This window comes from Lampetra fluviatilis, chromosome 8 (assembly GCF_964198595.1).
Source record: "Lampetra fluviatilis chromosome 8, kcLamFluv1.1, whole genome shotgun sequence".
Lineage (NCBI taxonomy): Eukaryota > Metazoa > Chordata > Hyperoartia > Petromyzontiformes > Petromyzontidae > Lampetra > Lampetra fluviatilis.
In genome coordinates, this window is record NC_136282.1 from 2,304,093 (window position 1) to 2,327,535 (window position 23,443).

A 23,443-nucleotide genomic window follows, 5' to 3' on the forward strand; every position below is an offset into this window, starting at 1 on the left:
CCCATAATCAGAAAAGCCCCCCCCCCCCACCGAAATAGTCCGGCTTCGGGACGATTTACTGCAGTGGTTAATCTTCGTGTCCAAGTAAACAGATATTTAAAAAGAGAGATGCATTTCTTAATATTGTATGACCTTTGATTCATTATTGGGCAGCTGCATATGGCATTAACATTCATTGGCTTCGTGCATTGGCTTCGTGCCCTGCCAGTATACAAATCACTGACTGAAGTAATCTCCCAGTACAATATTCTTAGTGGTGTGTTACTAACAATAACCATCAAAGTACAAGTAGCTGTGGCATTTATCTATTTAAAAAAATAATTCACCATCAGGATAAGTGAAGGGGGTACGTGCACACCCTCGTGATACAATTCGTCTTTGTTAGGTTCTGCGCGAATTGGCGTGCGGCTGGCTCATATCCGCAGGCACACTTTCTCCCGCACCTTCGTGTACTCAGCGATTTTTTTTTATTCCACCCCCTCTTCCAGTAGCACCGTTCGTGGCGAACAAAATTTGACTTCTGTTTTTGGGGAATTCATACGAGCTACATTCTTTAAACTGTACCAAAAAAAAGCGCCAATGCCGAGTTGCATAGCTGCAGCACAATGTGTGGCGCGTGTTTCCAGCGCGCAGGTTCACGAGCGATGCCTTGTCCCTTTTCCGCGGCCTCCCTTAGTGATTAGGATGACAAGTATTGCGGCTTCTACATAACGCAATTTGCCCTTGATTACCAACCGAAAAATGAGAGGTGGCCGAGTGGGCTAATCACTAATATAATGAGCCATGAATGTCTGTGTGTAAAGCACGTGACGTCACTCCATGTCGACCAGCCCCCCTCATTTATAATCATGAACAGGTGGGGTCCTCCACATGGAACCCCCCCCCCCCCTGTTATTAATAATCATGAACAGGTGACATCACTCCGCATGAAGGTGGAGCGGAAACTAAAATTTGTTCACGCAAATTAGCTTTCATTTTGACCTTTCTTTATGGAAAGTAAAGCTAATAAAGAAATAAACGCCGCAACTAATATAACGAGCCGACAAAAGATGTGCGTGTTCCACGCGTGATGTCACTCCACATGGGCCAACCACCCCCCTCATTAATAATCATTAGCGGGTGACGTCACTCCACATGGGGCACTCCCCTCATTAATAATCATAAGTGGATGACGTCATTCCACATGGAGCCCCACCCACTCATCAATAATCATGAGCCGATGACGTCACTCACGTGGACCCCACCCCCTCATTAATAATTATGAGCGAGTCATTATTTTCTATTGAATATTTCAGATTAACTGCAATACACCCGTCCTTGGACGGGCTATAGGCGAGTACTATTATGTTAGAGCACTGAGCTTGGCACCACGAACATCTTGGATTCAAATCTGGGCCAGGACATTATGCATGATTACGCAGTCTTCTCAAGGACACAGAGTTGACAGCCTGATTACCAGTGAAAATACACAAAGCGAGCTCATCATATTAAAATGTAAGACAATGAGATGCCATTCTGTTCATTCACACCAGTACCGGTAATGTGTATATTAGTCCTTGATTTAATAATAAATAAATGTACTTATATATGCTTTTTAGTGATGGGAGTGCATTAATAGTGGTATAAACGAATTAATTATTGGTGTTTACATTATCTTAAAAGATAAAAAAAAAATGTATATAGCAGCAAAATATTCATACACAGACCTTCAGAGCAGAAATAAGGAAAAAAGACTTAAATCAACTAGAGATGACATTTTATACTACACAGTCCTCTATCTCGGAAATACTGGAGAATCATGAGGAACGTTGAAATAAGCAGTTTTGGTTTGACACTGGAACGCTTTCCATTACATTTATTTAGCTTTTTTTGCTTTCATTGGGCAAATCCCAGCTCTAAGGGTTAAAAAGAAAATTATTTTTTATGCAACGAGCACTATTCCCACAGCCTATAAAAAGGTGTGAATAACGGGCTTATTGAAGAGAAGTTAAGAAGCAGCAGCAGCAGCTGTGTGATCTAATTCGACCTGTTCTGCTCACTCCACTTGCTCACCGCCAGAGTTCTCAGTCTCATTGTGGCGGCAATAGCATGACCGAAACATCCTTGTGCAAGATAAGGGGGAAACGAATTACAACAAAGTCCACGGTCCGCCCATATTTTACTGTGAAAAATTACAGTTTTCACAGCCACTACTCTTGTTTGTATCAATGCGTGGCAACGTAAAAGTGTGATATAAGATTTTGACCGCGATGAACGAATCGTCGAGGACCAGTAATACACAGCCTTGGTTTAAATTGACAATGTTTGTGTTGAGTCACCACATTGTTCACGACCCACAAGTTTGTCGCCTCTCTCCGACGCTCTAAAAAGTCACCATTTCCTGAGGCTCCTGATAAGTTGTCTGTTGATGTCACAGGAGGAATCGCAAACATCTAACATTCCAACATCGGGGACGGCTGGCAGCAAACATCCACGTGGTCCTCCACCATCACAAATTGCTCTTGTAATTGTGTCAACTCTCACCACCACTTCTGAGATTTAAACTGCCATTCATCGGGCAATGCTCTTGTAATTGTGCCAACTAACGCCACCACTTGTGAGACCTAAACGTCAATCATCGGCCAACGCTCTTGTAATTGTGCCAACTAACGCCACCACTTCTGAGACCTAAACGTCAATCATCTGGAAACGCTCTTGTAATTGTGCCAACTAACGCCACCATCTCTAAGACTTAAATGTCATTCATCGGGCAACGCTCTTGAAATTGTGTCAACTAACGCCTCCACTTCTGAGACCTGAACGCCATTCACTGGGCCTCCTGGTCAGATTAGCAGCTATTTCAAGTCACCCGTCTTTTATTATAAAATGTTGATTTTAGACAATTGGTTTGGCACATCATTGCGAGTTGTTTAACGATGCTTTTAAAATGATGGGTTAGAAAACAAAAACATATGCGTACTGCGTATTTGAATCAGAATATTTATTTATACTGGAAGAATCCAAACTATTTAAATAAACACCATAACCTGTATGTCTCAAAAACCTCTAGGGTACTTACTGACAAGGTAGAGAGCTGACATTTGGTACATATGTAAAGACAGTATGGAGCGATAGAGGGACAGTATGGTTCCCCGGGAACATGTTACTAATGGACGTGCTAATGATAATTGATGGGACAAGCATTGACAAGGTCACGTGAGGGGGAGCACGGGATCCATTGGCGGGAAAGTGTAATAAGGGCGGAGATTGACAGAGCCAGGTGCGGTGAGGAAAATTCGTGAATAGGGGCGTGGCCGGATTGGGCGAGGCATAAGAGCCGGTGCGAACTGGACCTGGGGGCTGTTAGTGTGGGGAATCGCCGGAAGACAACTTCACGCCACTGCGGTGTTTCGAAGCCCCGGCATGCGAGTGTGGCGCGACGTTCGTGAAACTTACCGGCAGAAGCGCGAGCGAACGAGCTGCGCGAGATGAGCACGCGGTCGTTGGAGGCACGCACCCAGTCCGGCATGCCGCGCCGGCCCTTCACCGGGAACACAACGTCTCCCGCCACGTCAGCGGCCGACAGCTTGCTCACTCCGACCACTGCAAATCGCACCGACCGTCACAAGTCCAGCTTACTCGCAGCAAGCGTCGTTTTAAAAGCGCACAGTTGCTGGGCAACCTTAAGCCCAAAGGGACAGAGTACCAAGCGATTGGCAACAAGCAGCGCTATTATTGATGCTGTAATAGACAAGAGTTGTGCACTTCTTTAACTTGAGCAAGTTTGCAAGAGGTTTGGGAAAATAGACGATGACCCCAATGTAACTCAAATTATATATTTTTTAAGTGCATCATTAGCGGGAATATTAAATGATTACTAATTCAGCCAAATGGATTATTGGTCCTACCACTGTCAAAACTGTTGAGACTTACACCACATCCATGTATCATTACTCACACACCGGAAGAAATGAACTATTCTACTGCCATTTGATGTTGTGTTAGACCAGTGGTTCTTAAGCTTTACTGCAGCCTTGCACGCCTTTGGTTCTCAATCATTAAAAAAATTACGTTAATAAATAATATTGGTTTGATGACACTAAGTAGGTGTACTTCCGTGCCCCTGCTTAATTTATTTAGATGATTTACCTTTTAAAAAAATCTAGCCATGTCTCGCACCCCCAGGGCGTGCGAGATGCCCTCAGAGGGTGCGTGCACCCCAGGTTAAGAACCACTGCTTTAGAAAAACATTTTGGATATCATTCACTGAACATACATAAAATTCACAAATACACATATTACAATTATCAGCCATCATGGATTATAATTTCGATTTTAGAGCATAATGCGATCTGTAAATCACGTCTACACACTGGTTCATGTAACATTCCAAGGAAAGGAAACTTATATAATCTATTAATGATGAGCATACAGTTTATAATACAACAACAACAAAGACTAACTAATGCCTCTCTTTTTACCATGGACAGATGGACAGAGCTAGTGCTCTTTGAGAATACTCTCAATAATAATCCACTAAATGGACCAGCAGGGCTACAATGGTTGTGACAAGCATCATGCCTCACCAACTTTGACTGTCCACTGTTAATCTTCACACTACAGCTGTAGCTACTTATACATAGTTGAACTGACACAGGGGAGGCCCAGGAAAGGAATAGGGCAGGCTCTACAACATGTTTTGTGGAGGGCCAGGGAATGTGACAGGATCATCAGAATCTTCACCCACTTTACGGAGTACACTACCTCTTGCCACAATCCAATGTTGATAAATCTACAATGGAGCAAAGGCAAGCCAGACTATTTCAAACCAGTTTATTATTTTAGGTGGGTCTACATTTCACATGCAGAAGGAACAGGGGAGCCATACAAGATGGCTTGCGATGAGTCTCCTGCCACTCTTAGGAGTTTTGGTAAATTGCTTTGGTTTGGCTGATGCTGCATTACGCATTCTTAATATGCAATGTAAAAGACAAATATGGTCGGATGTGACTTCGGTAACCTGCAGTGGCCCAGTTATTCTTAAATACAATGGTTGTGAAGGTGTTAATTTTCTTAGTTTTGCAGCACATTAGGAATGGACTACTCTTTTAATTATTTCCCCGTGAAGCAAGGGAGTAAGGTGTGGTTTTGTGAAAGTCCTTATGTGCTGTGCAGTACATCAATACATGTGTGTACACCAGCATGCGATAACTGAGTTGGGCCTGTGGGGGGCTGGCAGGGTTATTGATTAACCAGACTTGTACACCAGTCACGTAGTTAATGGCGACTCGGTTGAGGATTGCTGTGTGTGACACACGTGCTGGTGCATTTTACAGATTGACCACAATAAATGTGTTTGCCCTCGATTTGGAGCACCTGCCCACGCCCTTCATTTCGAGCGTGCAACAGTTTTCTTAAAATATTGATAAAAAACGTAGTAGGTGAATAAAGAAAATAAAAGTGTTAAGCATGAGAGAGAACAAACCAGAGACACAATACGAACGAGACTGCAAACATGAGGCGGAAAAGAACACTGATGAACAGAATCGCAATGCTGAATCATGACACCTCATAAAATCGCGTGTGGTGATTCATCGCATACCTACCATCCAGTCACCAATCTCTTATTGCAAGGGTCTATTGGGGATCGTTGGCTGTTGGGTGTGAGATTGGGGATGGGGAGATTGTGATGTGGTAAACAAGAGTGGGGCAGTGGGGCTCATCATGTAATCAGAAAATACTCATCTGAGAGGGGTACTTTTTTTATAAATGCTATTTCAAAAACTATTCGCATTCAAATTGGTCATGCACTTAACTTGACTGAATTCCAGCTTTGAGAATTAAATATTGTCGGTTTTGACTGCATTCTGATTAATAGTGCTGCAGTGGCAGAAATAGGTGGGAGCAGGATCTTCCCCCTACTGTGTAAAGCAGAGGTCACTTGAAGGGGTCTCAGTGGTAGCTCTGTGATATCTGCTTCCATGGATAGTTCTCGATCCAAGCAGATAGTTCTCTACACTGCTTTGTGAGGGACATGACCAAAAATATAAAGAATGAACACATTCTCACGCACCAAAATGCTAACTCTCTTTATATTATGATGTTATTTTTTTTTATCCCCACGTTTTTATGCTGTTCCCATTTGATGATGTTACCTATAGGGTACTGAAGAATGTTTTGGGTCGGCTAGCTGGCTTTAAAAAGTGGCGATGCACTGGCACTTACAGTATTGCAAAGAACAACAAAACGTGAAAATATTGAAATTGCACTGATTATATTTGTAGAACTGTAATTAGTTAAAATGGGGATCTGACAGGCATAACAATATGATCATTGATTGAAATGATCTCAAATCAACATTGATATTATCTCTTTATTAAAATATAAAGGCATTCAAACGTGCACCCATGGAGCTTTTAAAAAGCTTGTAATACACAATTACTGCATGAATTAACTTTTATTATTTTACACGATGGTTTTAATAAATCAAATTTGATTCAATGTTAATATATAGAAATTACAAGTTCCATTTTGCATAAACGAAACTGCTTATGGAATTAAATTGTTGTTTATCCCGGTTAAAAAATAGGTGGAAATAATCAATAAAACCGGCAACGTGATGATCGTTTCGACGGCTCTGAATTATCTGCACCATGTGCAAAGGTTGACAAACACTCAACACGTTCAGACGAGCCCTGAAACTTAATCATCCGAAGCATCTCTCTCTATGGCATATTGCAAAAGGTACAGTTGCAAAGGCGCACGCCAATAGCCTGACAAACAATTTAAATGTTATCGAATTAAGAGACTGAGTGCATTGTTTATCACCGATTGCACAATGACACGTGTTGTAATGGTGAGCGCATTAGACTTGCAGTCCGTGGGATTTGCAAGTCTTTGACCATAGAGAGGTATTAGTTGAATAGACCACAGTTCATTGATCAGCAGGTCGAATGTGATGGGGTAAAGTGTGAGTACTGCCACTTCTTTTAACGCAATAAGTCAGCATGCATGATATGGACAAATACCCTCCTTCTAGTGGAGACATTGACATAAGAAGTGGAGAAAAAAACACTCCCTAGACAAACTGGATGGCAAAAGTTGAGAACTCAACTGGCTGCCGCCTGATGAAGCTAGTTGTAATTACTGGCGAAACGTCGTACTCAGATTGTAAATGTTGTGGATTTACACCGGTTGTGCTGTACTCGTAACGAATTGGCACATTATGTTTAGGTGACAAACCTTACTAATTGCCTGTGTCGGGTAGTGGCGGGTTTAACGACACGTTTATATATTCACGTGATCTAACCCAAAAAAATACTGAAATTCTGGAGGAAAAAAACATTCCTGTAAATTTAAATTTACTCCCAAAATATTATCGATGCGAAACACATTTTCTCAGTCAAATTTGCATCAATATATTTTTTGCAGCTTTCTTTTTCTTGGAATGCTTGCCGACGTCTTATCCTGCCGCACTTGGCGCCTGCAAACGTAATAGGAATGTGTACAGCTTGCTGGACATAAAGGAGACTCATCCGGCGTGCGCTACAGCACATCCTCGCTGGCCTGGGAGGCACACTCCAACTGCTTGGCAGCATCATTGGCGTAAAACCAATTGGGACATTAATCTGTAAACGCCTGGGGGATGTAGGTTGGGTATATACCAGTACAGTGTCCACATAAACTAATTACTTGTTCTCAGCTGCAAAATGAAATACGTGTGATTGTTCGCGCTAATCCTCCGGTAATAACTACACCTAATGTGCAGAGATGTGCCTCTGAGGTAGTACGCAAGATAAGCAAAAACATTGGAAACCACATATTTCATTAAAAAAATACAAGCAACAAATGTTTTCCAACGGCCGTGCGTCGCATAAACATTCACGTGGCAGGCGAGCGGTGTGCTATTTGAGATAAAAAAAATTAAGCAGCGTAACTTGTTTAGAATTCTAATGAAATACCTACGTTATGATATACAACCCAGATTCCTGAAGCAAAACCTATTTCAATCTACTGAGCATAACCATAATTTTATGAGGCACCGAGTTTGTGCTCGCCGCACATCCTCAATGCACAGTGAATAGAAACTTCTGCACTGGCAGTTAAAATTATTGAAAGAAGCCGTGTTGATTTGAAGACATCTCCACACTTGTGGCGGTCAGTCGTGCCCAACTTAATGATCATTCATTTAATAGCGTGTCTTTTTTTCACAGGTTCATCACCATGCCCATCAACCATTATCTCTCCACTGCTAGATGAAGTCCTTCCTACGTCAAACATAATTTGCGCTCCTGTGATGGAAAACCTCACAGGCACGTTCCCCTGCTATTCTGTCACCAATCTTGTGCGTTGGCAATCATCCCTTCTGGCTACATGTCCTGGCCAAGCTAACTTTAATCTTTGTTTTTCTTTCTCCCCCCTCTCGCAGTTTTATTCGAATTAGGCTGTCGGCTTCAGACGATGAAGAAATGTCTCTTCAGAAACACTGCAGCTAGCAGTGGATCACCCCTCTGGCAGAAAACGGCCCAGGAAGATGACATCATAGAACAACCGCAATGTACATGTCTCAGAGCTGGAATTTATACGAATAAAATTAAACCCCAAATACTCTTTGGTTCTTTCGGTAAAGTCACGTGACTGCAGTCGCGAAAGCTTCAAATCAAGATTAAACCCCAAATGCTTATATTTTGGTTTTTCCCTTTTTTTGCGGACAATGATTGGTGTCTGGGCTTAAGACCATTAATTCACGACGTTTGAGAAGGCAGTTTAATCACAGGTTTCTTCCCCGATTAGAATCTCGGATCTCCCCGGCACCAGCTCCGTGCTCTCAGCCCTGAGCCACCAACCAGATCTCTGATCAATGTGTTCTTCTTTCTATCTCTCAGCGTGAATTCCCAGCATGTGTATCTCTCTCCACATTATTTTCGGCTTTCAGGTTATTGTCTTCAAAATGTGCCATATTGCTGAACCTGATACTGATCTTTTCTTAAAACGTGATATGAAAATATTTCAATTAAATAATGTAATCGCGTTGTTTTTCTCTTTCCCGAAATCACATTTTGCCATCTAATTATTTTGAATGTAATCTTACATTTCCTGCCAGGACGAGAGTGCAAGATGTTGTAAGCGTATCGACTGTGATGCCAGAAAGAGTGCCTCAAGGTTTATTTCCACTTAAAGAGTTTAGCAATCGTGTCATTTGTAAACAGCACTTACCCAAATTCTCCTTTACAAAGTATGAGTCGTAATAATATTTCATCCCCTCTCCTATTATGTGCAAGAAACCTTCCAGCATGTCCATGAAGTTAGAAATTGCAGAATAAATCTGGAAGAATAAACGCAAACATTACCAAATTAATAACACATCAAGACAATAATAGCTTACTGCGATAAATATATTTTGAGACAGTGAATAGAAATGGGAATTTGTCTGCAGGCCATGTGATTCCTACAATTCCACAAGAGACAGACAATTGATGCAGAAATTGTGATTCTTTTATCGATTATTTCCCATTTTAAACCTACATTCATATCAATTGGATTCTGCAATGGAAGATTTGAGCAAAATAATGGGATTCTACTGTGATTCTATTGCGATTCTATTGCAAAACTAACTTTAGATAAGCTTCAGCTTTGCTTGGCACAGCTAAGCAACCAGCCAGTTTGTTGATTCTGCCTCCTCCAGATGGCCAGATTCCCCATTGAATGCGTTGCAATGCATCGCTAATGCATAGTAATGCATGAAATTGGCTCATTTCCACCCTGATTCTGGCACGAAATGTATTACATAGGCACAGACCTTACATGTCGGTGGCAATTCCGATAGACTAGCCAGAACCTCCCAAGGCCATTCCTGAACGCTGTGCTGGGTTACGTGTAATCTGGCCGACCCCAATTCCAAAAACGCTGATCCCGTTTGGAAGGAATCAGGTTCCATTCTAAGATTGGAATCATGATTCCGGCTCAGGAATTATGAGAATCACAAAGCTCCAAACGGTGCCTTGGTGGATCATGAGGACCTCTAGAAGTTTCTACAAAGGTACTAAAAAGTCACATCAACTTTCAAGACCTTGGGTTCATTACCCAAATAAAATAAAAACTAAACTGAGGCATGGAATAATATCAAGTGCATTGAAAAATTATATTAACAAATATTTTAACCAGCACAGACAGCGATGCCATATCAAGGATAAGCGGGATCTTGAAGCGATGCCATATCAAGGATAAGCGGGATCTTGAACAAGCTCGTGTTAGTCTCATAGATATGATATTTTCTAACTCTGAATAATAATTAACATTGAAAATGTGATACTAACTGAACAACCACGAAACTATTCATCAGTGGCTCATACTACTTCGGGGAATCATACTTTAATTACTGGTGAGTTGTTTGTGGTAGCATTAAGATGAAGATGTTGTTTTGCCGAACACAAATCCTCATTCGTTTGTTGTTTTATTTTCTCTCGTGACCCAATGTGCAAAATGTAATTGTGGCAAAAGCGAGTCTCTTTCGAACACAGGTTTTTACCACTATTGCTCAGGACAGCAATGCTCACGCTCACTTTAAAATGTCACAAATTAAATAAACAGACAATAACAAATAAGCTAGCGAACAATATTCTTCCTCATATTAGTCTTTTCACGTAAATAAATTAAATAAGTTTGTACACATCCCATCAGCCTCACGGCATTCTAGGACAGCCATCAACACAAGCAAAGGGTATTTTAGGATGCACACTTATTTTCTCTCATTTCAACTGAAGCAAATATTTAAAGATAAAGCAAAACAACCTACACACGCACGGTCGTATTTGTTATGAGACTGAATACAATGAGGTGCACATTGCCTGATAAATGATAATGCTCACCTCTGACGTGTCCTCCCAGTGCTCCCTGTGGACATCCGCGACCAAGTTACTGTACGACTGAAGCACATTCTGCACAAGGCAACAAATACACACGCGTTGTCAGCTGCATCAAAAGAAAACATTAAGTTATATTGAAAATACCCAGCATTTCATCCAGCCAGTCTTGTAAGTGACAGTTGAAGGATCGAACCATCAATCTTGGACTTTCAGTTACGGCCCCCGTGCAGGTTTTATGGAAGGGGGCGGCGGTAATGGAGAGCCGGCCGAAAGCTGCCCTTTGCGTGCCGTGGTTTTTCAATTGATCCCACTTTAGGTCGGATGTTGTTTCTCTGTCGAGATAGCGACGAGGTTTTTTTTAACCAATTTTTTTTGTTAAAAAAGGCAAGCAATCGTGAGTTGTGGCGATTTTGTGAGCGCTGTTTAATTGACAGCTACAAATTGTGAAATTGGTGTAAATTGTTATCGTGCTCGGGTCCGCAGCGAATCGATGTACACCTTCCCGTATCAAATTCAGTGAAACACGAGGATGGAAGAGGAGAGACGGCGACACCTCGCAGCTTGCCGGGTACGGCGAAGCCACCGCCTCGGCATGCCAAGTGCACATTTAAATAGTGAACCAAAAGAATGCCCACTGACCAGGGATGGCTGGTGGATGAAACAATCCACAAGTCTGTGCCCAGTGTGGGGATCTATGCACTGGCAAATTGCAATCGAAGATATACGAAGGCGCCACACGCGGCGTAATGGAGGTATTAGGTTTACAACAAAGTTGTCAAATGACGGCCACCAATACTGCTGATCCCCCCCCCCACCAGAAAAAGCCACTTAAATCCAAAATTGCTACCAAATAACTTGAAAATGTTCTATTATGCATTACACGTCCCACATATGTACGTATGTAATTCAGGCAATTGGGTGTGCGGTTTGTGATACCGTCCAACACTGGATATATCCTTTCAAAGTTTCCACCCTTTGAAAAATATCCCAATCTTCAATATCCAAATTCTAATCCGAGTTTTCTCTACCCCAGCTATTGTCGACGGCGCTTTTGCACCGATCAATGCCCTATCGATGATGCTTCGCTCCGCTCCCCTGGGCCTCCATCTTGCCCCTCGCCTCTCTCCCCGTGCTTGTGAGTGTTCTCCTTCTCCGAACGATCGATCCCCGCCTGGCGCTTCATTGTCCGTCCCCATTTAGGAGTCACGCAGGACGGATCGGAGTAAAACCTCTCCAAGCCAGGCTCATCGGGGTGGGTGGGGGGGGCCTTGCTGTTATGGGGAGGAGATAGCGGGGGGGGGGGGTGTGGAGGGGGATTGCGGGGAGGGGATGGGGGGGTAGTGGGGGGGATTGCGGGGAGGGGATGGGGGGGTCAAAGAGGAGGGATAGCTGGGGGGGTGGGGGGAGATAGCGTGGGGATAGTGGGAGGGGGGATTGCAGAAGGGGGGATTGCAGAGGGGGTGATTGTGAGACAGGGATGGGGGGTGTAGCGGGGGGGGTGTAGCGGGGGGGGGGTAGCGGGGTGATAGTGCTTGAAGGCGGAGGGTGACTGGCATGCTGCAAACTGTTCGTCAATTGTGAATGAACTGAATTAAAATTACAATGAAACGTGATTATCACCTAATACATTTAATTAACGTGTGATAGGTGAGTAAGTATTAACTAAATATGTGGAATGTATGAATTGAAATTCAAGTTTAAGCCAAACCACTTACAAACATCTCCGTGATTGTAAGAAGGTCGAGTACATTTTCAGACGGATTGCGAAATATATTTTGTTTGTAAAGTCAATGCTACGAATGAGAGAGAGGGCACGAGTGGACCCCGTGGGTGCCCAAGGCGTTCACCAAATTACAAACAGCAGATAAGTCAACAGCTTTAGAACCAAACAAGCACTGGATTCGAACCCAGTGCCTCAACGGTCCACACAATTAGCACCGTTGGTTACATACGGTCCGAAAGAAATGCATACATACATACAATGGTGCCAACTCAGCACTCTGACCTTTGAGCCACACGGCCACCGTGATGATATAATTAACCGAGTTAGAGCGACAGTAACAACCCAGTTTATTATGTGGGGAATGCGTTACTCAAAGGTGCCAGGACGAATATCGAAACGACGTCAATCCAAGCAATGTTCATGGCAGGTGGTGGAGGCGAAGGCTGAGAGGCGACGGATAGCAAGAAAGGACGGACGACGCTGTGAGCGATGCGAGTGTGGGGTTGGGGCGACGCTAATCGGGCAGCGGTTTGAATAATATAGTGACGACTTTTTGCGAAACGACGTAAAAGGGGGAGAAGTCATTCGGAGTATCACTGTAGTTGTGAGCCAACACAGTAATAATACTTTTAATTCATAGTAATAATGATCGTTATAAAATCACCTTTTTTGCCATAGAGAAAATAAACACTGGAATCTATCGGGATGCGGAACAACATCACTACGTGCACATAAACAGGGGACACAATTTATTTTAAATGTTAAACCGGACAAAACGACAAGTTGGGTGGTTTCAGAAAGGGCGTGACACCGATTGCAAAGCGTCTCCCAGCACAGCAACCGCAGCTTGTCGTTTTTTGTTAACCTTTATACCAGTTAAAACATATACATATAAATACGTTTGTTCTGGAATAAAAAAAAGTAATCTCACAAAGCTCAGACCGTAACACCTCTGAGTTGCGTTGTGAGTGGGGAGTTGCTCGTGACACCTGTCGCACTGTGGGTGTCTTTTTAAAATCCCTTTAACTACAACTGAGACATATCTGTATCCACTTAATTGTGCAAGATTTTTCTTTGCTCATTTATCTTGAGCCCAATTTTACAGCCATTATTATCATCATCCAGTCCTTTGCTATCGTTCCTCAGGGTTCACTTACACATCACTTAGAAATCATGTATATCAAGTTCACTTAGCAATTAGAAACATGTTGTGTCAGAGGGACACAACTGCAAAGAGAGTATAATAATATAATGGTTACTTATTTATCCAGGAGAATCACAGTGAGTAGTAGGACTCTTTTTCAGGAGGGTCCTGCTGCATTGGGTTTATATTTTAAGATATTTTCAGCCAATGCATGACGTGTGATTATTATTCACGTGGGGAGGATACCAGAGCACGCAGAGAAAACCCACACGGGCGAGAGGGCAACACTATCCCCATACAGATGGATACAGATGGCGATTAGTCTACTTGCTGTACTGCCTTCGCCTACGCGAGAGCTGAGCTCTTGTTACCACCTGATGATGCTGGTTTTAATCTCCAGCGAAAAAGTCGTAACAAAATATTGTCAAAATTTGCTTACTTTTCAACATTCCAGTTTTCCAATAAACCAAATTAATTGACCATATTTTCCCACGTAGCAACGAGATTTAAGTGGCTCTTGTAAGTAGGGCTGCGTTATGTTTAAATAAAAAAAATACCTACACGAACTAACCCTGAAATAACTAAACGAATCATAATATTGGTCATGAAAGCCTACACATACAATCATACCTAGGGCAGTTATTTACAGCGTACCGAGATCAAAATAATGAAACATAGGGAGCCAGCTACAGCGTTTTTAAAGAGCTGATCTTGATAATGAAAAGAAACGTATGTATCTATGTATGTTGCACTTCTTTCACACCATACGTAGTCAACTGATAATCGGAGGTGCAGGGGAAGGACAACAATACGTGTCAGTTTAACACCTAGGCTTTCGTGACCAATATTATCCACAATGGAGGTTGTTCGGCGTATACCACGTAAATATAAATGTGTCGTTAAACCTGCCACCACCTGACACGTGTGTAAAGTTATGACTTATGACATTGATCAGAAAGGTGAACACTGCCACATAAAACTGAACCAATGCTGAAAAGTACGCAAAGAAACATGGAGAGATGCATGATTGGAGTTATGCCGAGAGGCAGAAGAAGCAACATGTGAATCAGACAACAAAAGCACATCAGAGACATCGCATTGACTGTTTATGAAAGCAAGTGGGCTTGGGAGGGACACATGAAATAGAAGGAACGATCACGGCCGGATGAGGCAGTTGATGAAATGGCAATGTATGGAACATGCCGAGAGGACGTCCGCAGAGGAGAAGCAGCGATGACATCAGCTCATGTGCAGGAGTGAGATAAATTACGGCATCGTGGGAGAACGAGGGATGGCAACGGCATGGGGAGGCATTTAATCTAGCAGTGGGTAGACCACCAACCGATCAATACAACCTTAATCATGAGCCATATTCAGCAAAAATCTGAGACAGACGTGTAGATCGCACTGAGAAAATGAAACAAAATTAAACTAAACGGAATAGAGAAGGAATGCTATATTTTCATCCAGTCTTAAAAGCACCGATTGTCAAGGCTGACCAGACTTCAGTTGGCAAGCTGCTCCAGACCCCCATGGCTAATCGGAGGTGTTGACACACACACATGGGTGACTCTCAGGGGCTTATAGACCTTTGTGGCCCATTGACCAGCCAGATCTGTTTTCTTCTAATTATAATTTGCGTTGAATTTCCGTACTTAGCTTTGTGTATGTTGATGTGCCCAAGTATTGTTGTGGAAGTGGATTGTCGGGAGTGTTTTGTGAAATCCATTTAATGAATAGCGCCACAGTGATGTATCGCTAAACTAAGCTATATCACGCTAACGTATAAGTGGATGACGTGGGCTCATTTGTTAAGACTGTTGGCTGAAGCATTGGAACGTTTGGCAGTTAAAGGTGCTGAGGCTGTACACGCCATTCTGATGGGGAACTTTTTAAAGATTAAAAAAAAATCCAATGATTCTTTTTTACACAGTATCGTTCGCCCAAATTGCATGTCACAATTGCTGAGGAACCACAGACAAGCTGGAAGGCTGCCAGGCATCGCCAACAATTGCTCTGCAGTTCTTTACATATTAAGATGTTTTCAGCCAATCAGTGAGTGTTTATTATCCATAACAGTTTTTTTGGGTTAGATCGTGTAAATATAAATGCGTTGTTAAACCCATCACCACCCGACACAGCCAATTAATAAGGTTTGTCACGTAAACGGAACATGCCAATTCGTTACTAGTACAGCACATGTTGGAAAGCAAATCCACAACATTTACAATCCGAGTACTGGATTTGCTCTCCAATACACCAGTGTGCTGTACTAGCAATGAATTGGCCGGTTCTGTTTATGTGACATACCTTATTAATTGGCTGTGTCGGGTGGTGGTGGGTTTAACGACGCATTTATATTTACACGATCTAACCCAAATAAACCTGTATTATGGATGATACTCTTTGGTTCTTTCGGTAGAAAGAAAATAAATTAAATAATAGAATACGATGTTTCGATTGCGACACAAGCCACCGTCATCAGGTACAACTAAATTTTAGAGAGAGACAAAACACAGACACGGAGACACACAGACAGACACACAAGCAGAGAGCGACAACACATAGACACACAGAGAGAGAGAGACACACACCATAGACAGAGAGAGACACACACCATAGACACACAGAGACCCAATGCCTCTGTGTCGAGGCCCCAAACAGAGAGAGGGGGGGGGCAGAGAGAGAGGTGGGTCTGGTGTTTTGTCTCTCTCTCAAATGTTGTTCTACCTGATGACGGTTGCTTGTGTTGCAATCAAAAGGTCATATTCTATTATTTAATTTATTTTCTTTCTACGTGACTTTACCGAAAGAACCAAAGAGTAATTCCTGCAGTCACGAAAGCTTCAAATCAAATAATGAATGATATTGGTCGCGAAAGCCTACATGTTAAACAGTGTTTACTATACATGTGGAAGAAAACTTGAGCACCCGGAGAAAAGTCCCACATGCAAGGGGACAACACTCTATCCCGTACAGAAGGGACAGAGCATATCAAGTCCACACTTTTGTAGGCGAGCCAGGGTATCACACCTCCTCGATGTCCACGGAAAGTTTGTCTCGCCACATTTTGTCAATTATGTGGTGATCCACCAACCCTCGCTGCTGCCTCCACAGTGCTGGATTACAGGCAGCTGAACGCACAGCCACCACCACCACCACCCGCCCGGCTGATGAATCTTACGGCAGCGTTTCGGGATGGGGTGCTGCACCTTGTTCGTAAGTTGTTGCGATTTTCAGGTAGTAAAAGGGATTTCGTTTACCATTAAAGCAGCGTTGATGATATTTGGGGTGTGTGAAAGGGGGTCAGAGGACATACTACGTGAGCAGGGTGTGGGTTTAAAGATAATACGTAACTAACTCTTTATTCTAGATAACTCTTGCAATAGAAGATACATTAATCTTAGGCGGTTAATAAGAGAAAAACATTTGTATCTTTCTTTTCATATTTCAAGTGTGGGTCGCGTTGTCGTCTTATTAGACAAATCGTTTTCCATTTGCAATGCACACAAGCAAGCAAATGGCACAATTACACAATGTCTCACTGCGAGAATTTGTCAAATAATAGCCCTAGGGAGTTACAGAACTGCTTATAATGTCACACAGTTGCCTCTTATCCAGAGTAGGTGGTGTCACTTTTTAACATTCCTAGCATCAGGTGTTGGTCACATGGTGTAAAAAAAAAAACGTAATTCTCAAAACTGGAATGTCAAATAAATGTGAGAAACCAAATGTAATGTGTTTCTTGTGTGCGTGTGTGTAATGTAGATTCAACCTCCGAATCTCAGTGGTGCTGTCTCGCACTGCTCTCGCATATCAATGGCCCCTGAACTATCCGGCTCCTTCCAGCACGTGGCTGTGTGAGGTACTGAATTCAGACGTCAACTTTAGACGATGTTATATATCACTGAACTCTAACAAAGTATCCAGAGAAACAGGCTTGTAGGTATGTTGACCCTCTTTCGCACCATACGTACCCAACCGTACCAATCGGTGTGCTTATAAACTTGATTTTACTTCTCAAAGTGTCCTGGTGTCAAAAGGTACCCATTGGGCCTCCTGCGAACAGCGTGAATTGAGGGACGCGTTGCTCGACACAAGAGAGACAGCGAGCGCTGCGCTCATATCAGTCGTGCTCGCAACCGGATTCCACCGTGCGAACGCAAGATGTGCGAGGTGGAGGCGGCGACCTGGATGTCGTCGCTGGACGGCTGAAAGGGCGCTCGCCGGAAGGTGTCGCTGACATTGCGCAGGATGTCGAGCGAGGCGAGGACGTCTCCGCCGTACAGGACTTGCCCCTGCGACGCCTCGGCCAGCTCGCGGCTCGTCTGGGACAGGCCGTCCGCGAGCGAGGGCGCCCACAGACGCTTGCTGCGGTGGTATCTCAGCTGCGAGGCGGGCGACAAACGGCGGAGGCGTAGCCGCTCAAAAAACACGACACAGCGCTCCTTAACAATGCTTCTCTTTCGATGTTCATGACACAAATGTGTATGTATGCTGAACTTCTTTCGCACCGTGTAAGGAAAGGACAACCAAATGAAAACAAAAAGCAGCTTAAAAAAAATGAGTTTTCAATCTAATTTGACTCCAGACACTGCCGTAGGTTTTCCTGGCTGGGCTGTGCAGCTCTCCTGTGTGTACCGTATGTTGTTTGCCACGACGTCCGACGTTTTGTTTCCCTGTGCTGGGGGCTTCTTCAGGAAACACACGCACTACAACCCGTAAGCCCCAAGAGAGGGCGGTCGTCTTGAGATAGTTTGGGTCTCACGCTCACATGGTCTGAAACATTACTCGTGAGCACCTCACTGTATTCTTAATGTATGGTTACAATCTAACACTCACGTGGTGCACGTTACATTTGTGAGCTGGCTAGATTGGGTGTATTGTTGAATGTGTCCAGGTAGTAAAATCAAGAAGGCGCATTTGTATGAATGTACAAAACTATCTGTTGTGCATCTGTTTCTGTGCGAGCAATAACACGTGCATACATGTGTACATATGAGAGTGTGTAATGGTGCCATATCCAGTGTAGGTACATGGAGGGTTATTTCCTCACTGATAGCCCTGTCGGTTTATTTTGCTAATAACACTGTGTAACAACCTTTTTTTTGTTCCTGGGGAGTAAGTGTTATTTCCTAATTGTTTATGCCTCAAAAGTACAGAAAATGATATTATGCCCTACAAACTTTGCTTTTGTGACCAGGACAGTGATATTTTGAAATTTACCTATTTTCCAGAACATTCCAGATAGATTCAGTGCTGAGTAAACTTGGAGTAACATCTAGAACATTCTAGAACTTTCCAGTAATATAAATAGTAGTATACATGCAAGGCCTTAAGCCCACCAGTTCAGTTTAGTTTCAGCTGCCTAAGTGGATACATATCTGCATTTTTCTGAGATGGCATCAAGAGGCTGCAAGCATCTGGCAGACACGTTTTGCTACGTCTACGGCCAATTTATCAAGACAATAGCGAAAACGTACTCTGTGGAAGCATCTGCTAAGATATGTGAGGCCTACAAGGCATATTTCAGCATGCCTGTCGGGGATAAAGCCAAACCCTGGGCACCTAATTTCACCTGCGAGCAATGCAAAAAAAACTCTGGAAGGTAGATGGACAATTGTTGCTCGGAATTTTACGTAACAAAATTTGTAAAAAATTGTAAAATTGTAAAAGTTGTTAATTTTAAAATGTTTTACAATTTTCAATGTTATTGAAAAAATATATATGTCTTTTTGTAGGATAGTACAGACGGGAAATGAGAGCCATGAAGTTCACTATCCCAAGAATTTGGCGGGAACCCCCTGACCACTCAAGCAACTGCTACTTCTGCATGGTGGACCCTTCCAAACGTCGGACTGGCAAGAATGCACCTGCTATCACGTATCTGGACCTTCCTTCATCCATCGCCCTGGTGACACACTGCCATGAGCTCCCCGTACCCACTCTTCCAGAGAGAGAGCAGCCGTCTTTAGAAGAGAGCAGCAAGTCAGAGAGCGAGGAAGACGTTGTAGATCTAGATGATATTTCAGAGGTGGAGCTGAGGAGAGAAACCTATACTACCCCACCAAAAAAGACCTCAAAGACTTGATCAGAGATCTTGGTGTCACCAAGTCGAATGCCGAGCTTTTGACATCTAGGTTCAAGCAGTGGAACTTGTTGGTTGAAAGTGTGCAAGTCGCAGATTAGAGGAAGCATCACCAACCTTTTTGCAGTTTCTTCACCCATCAGATGAGCTCTGCTTCTGCTCCATAATGGTAACAAGTACCCATCTCTTCCCCTGGCTCACTCGGTGCACCTCAACGAGGATTACAACAGCATCAAGACCTTGCTGGATGCCTTGAAGTATGATGAGTACGGCTGGGAGGTCATCGGAGACTTCAAAATGGTGGCATTCCTGATGGGTCTCCTAGGCGGTTTTACCAAGTTTTCCTGCTATATTTGCCTTTGGGACAGCAGCGACACCAAGGCACACTACCACAGGCGGGACTGACCACAGCACACCGAGTTTTCTGTGAGGAGGAACAATGTCAAGTGGGAGCCACTGGTGGACCCCCGGAAGGTGCTAATAGCACCACTGCACATCAAATTAGGCCTTATGGAACAATTTGACAGAGTTGTAGATAAGGAGTCGGCAGGGTTCAAGTACTTTCAAAAATTCTTCCCTCAGCTGTCTGAGGCAAAGATCAAAGGCGGTGTCTTCATCGAACCACAGATAAAGAAGATCCTGGAGTGCAATGATTCCCCAAGAAGCTCACTAGTAAGGAGAAAGCTGCTTGAAGAATCAGTGGTTCGTGGCTTCCTGATCAATCCCAAGGTCGAAAACTATGTGGAGCTGGTTGTGACTCAGGTGAAGAACTACGGCACAATGGGCTGTAGGATGTCCCTCAAAGTCCATATCCTTGATGCTCATCTTGATAAATTCAAGGAGAACATGGGAACGTACTCGGAGGAGCAAGGCGAGCGCTTCCACCAGGATATATTGGACTTTGAACGCCGCTACCAAGGACAGTATCACGAGAACATGATGGGAGACGACATTTGGGGGCTGATTCGTGAAAGTGATTTACAGTATAATCATAAATCTCTAAAAACTACTCACTTCTATATCTGTTGTTGTCATTTTTGTATTACTTTAGTATAAATACAGTTAATTTTGATTCATATGGTGTTGTTTTCTGACTTTGAGAACGAAAAAACACAAATTCGCCGGTTTTCTCATTGAAAATAGACAAATTTCAAAATATCAGTGTCCTGGTCACAAAAGCAAAGTTTGTGGGGAATAATAGCCATTTTCTATACTTTTTAGGCATTACCAATGAGGAAATAATACTTACTACCCAGGAACAAAAATTGTGTTACATCGTGTAATTAAAGTCGCAATTCCCCAGTTATTAAAATTTGTAAAATTATTTCACGTTTTTCAAACTTATAGGCAGTATATCGAAAAAACATTTCAAGGTACGAAATTATCAGAGTAGTAGTTAGGTAAAAATTTTAAAACAACCCAAATTGCTATTAATATACCCCAAAGAGCAGGGTGGGTAGCAGCAGCTGGGTTTAGTAGCGATGGCCATCACTGTGGAACGCGACGGCCTCTTCCCCGTGGCCACCTGTGAGGCCGCTGCACATGGAGCCTCGTGGACTCCCGAGACTCCATGTGCATTGGTGTCTCACTCGGTGTCTCACTCTGTGTCTCACTCCGAGTGAGACCGTGTCTCAATCCATGTCTCAATCGGTGTCTGACTCCGTCTCACTCGGTGTCTCACTCTATATCTAACTCGGCCTCTCCCTGTCTGCACCTCTCTCAATGTTGAGCGTCGTGTCCAATTTTACTATAACCCCTCCTCCTCCTATGCCATTCTCTTTACGCAAAACCACCCCCACCCCTACCGTTGCATGTCCAAGTTGTGAAATTAACCTTATGGCGATACCCCGGGGCACCATAGTACCACGGCTCTCGCACAATGTCCGTGATGCAGTAATTTTTTGTCTTTTTATGGTCGGCGATGCGGCAATTGGCTCATCTCGACGAGCTGTACATGATGCAATATGGAGCATCTGAGCGTTTGGGGTTTCAGCGCAATCGTCCTCGCTGCGTTTCGACATCGCGGACTAGCACTGATTTCGGAATGATTGGTACCCCAGTCACGGAGTTAAGTATACCCCTGGAAAAAATAGTGTCCCAGAAATAAAATATTTAATTGCCTCAGCCATTTTGTATTATTTGGTACCCCGGGGTACCGCCATGAGGATCATATGCTGCATAAGTTCAAGTTCAAGTTCATTTATTAGGTATAGCCCTGTGAGCCATTCGGCTCTTGAATCGGGTGGAACCGCAACAAACAAAAAACAAAAACATGAACAAAAAACATCTTAAAGTGAATATGTGACTAAGTGCAAACAGAAAATCCAAGAAAAGACAGCAAAATATTGCAGAAAATAACACCGTACACCAACGCTGTGTGCAAAAATCCCAGTGGGATGCAAGTCAAACAACAACAACAACCATAAGACAACTTAGATTAAGGCCATCAGTCTAACTCTGTACTACAACAAACAAACATGGCTAAACCAATACACTTTTCGAAATCACCAAAATAAAGCCATGAAAGCAATGAAAAAGCAATCATAGGAACTGTGACGGAGTTTTCACAATAAATGGCATAAACATGTACTACCAAAACCTTGCAGCCATAGCTGGCTGCATGAGCCACTGCACAACAGCAGGAGCATCAATAGGAGTATTATAATTTTTCAATGCACCTTTCAGATCAGCACACTAAATCAAAACACAGGTCATACTTTGTAGCGATCATCCGGAGCGAAACATTTTATTTTAGGCCACTGAATAGCACTGGCAGCTAGGGGTGTACAACTCCTCTAGAGCAGTTTTTAGTGAAGATCTCATAGGTAGTGACTCAAGTTTCAATTTATTGGCAACAGCATTCCAGACCCTGGGGGCATCAATAGCAAAGGCCCTTCCTCCAGTATATGTACGGCAATAGGGAATGTTAAGCTGGTAAATGAGTGTAGACCTTAGGTCAAATTTGTTCTTTGAAACAGAGATGAGATCCAGCAGGTAATCTGCGGATTTTTTTGCAAGTACATCATGAATAAATAAGATCTGGTGCACAAGCCGTCGAACATTCAGAGATGTTAAGTTTGACCCAATGTAGAGATCACAGTGGTGAGTCCTATATGGGCAGTTCAAATAAGCAGGTGTGTGTACGATTGTACAGACAGGAAGCAACATTCATTCACATGTTGATGCAAATCTGCCTGCGTTTGTGTGGGGAGCGGTAGTGTGTTGAGGTAGACGGCTGTCCTATGAACCCAGTGACCCGATCCCACACAGTCAACATCAGTACACATCTGAACCGGTCATGGGCCTCCCCTAGGTCGACTCAGCCTTAACTTAGTATCTGGTACGGTGTGAACAAATCACCATTGGGAAGACAAAGCTGGCCAGGCGTGATGCCAGCCACACCAGCCCCTCGTGTGCTGGCTGACCCAACCTTCGTAGTGGTCGCTAACAGCGAATGCCCCAACAGTCTGTGTAAGGATATAGGGGGGGGGGGGGTTGGGGGGTCTTTGCTTTTGTCTTGTATGTGTGGGGGGGGGGCATAAGTGTGCCATCACGAAAAGGTAGTCAAGCATTCGTGCAGCTCGTACTCACCACTCAACGCACAGTCCCTTTGTAGTGTGTGTCTCACGAGGCACACACAGAAG

General features: G+C 43.4%; 1 protein-coding gene across 1 annotated transcript in view; it reads right to left on the reverse strand.

Annotated features, from left to right (window-relative positions):
• The window catches only part of LOC144933773 (adhesion G protein-coupled receptor B3-like), a 235,164-nt gene that overhangs the window by 65,108 nt on the left and 146,613 nt on the right, over positions 1-23,443 (reverse strand). Inside the window, exons 10-13 of the mRNA XM_078858875.1 lie at positions 17,902-18,099; positions 10,848-10,916; positions 9,196-9,304; positions 3,436-3,582 (exon numbers count right to left, since the gene is read on the reverse strand). Coding sequence (XP_078715001.1) covers positions 3,436-3,582; positions 9,196-9,304; positions 10,848-10,916; positions 17,902-18,099 — 523 coding nt within the window. The remainder of the gene's footprint in view (positions 1-3,435; positions 3,583-9,195; positions 9,305-10,847; positions 10,917-17,901; positions 18,100-23,443) is intronic.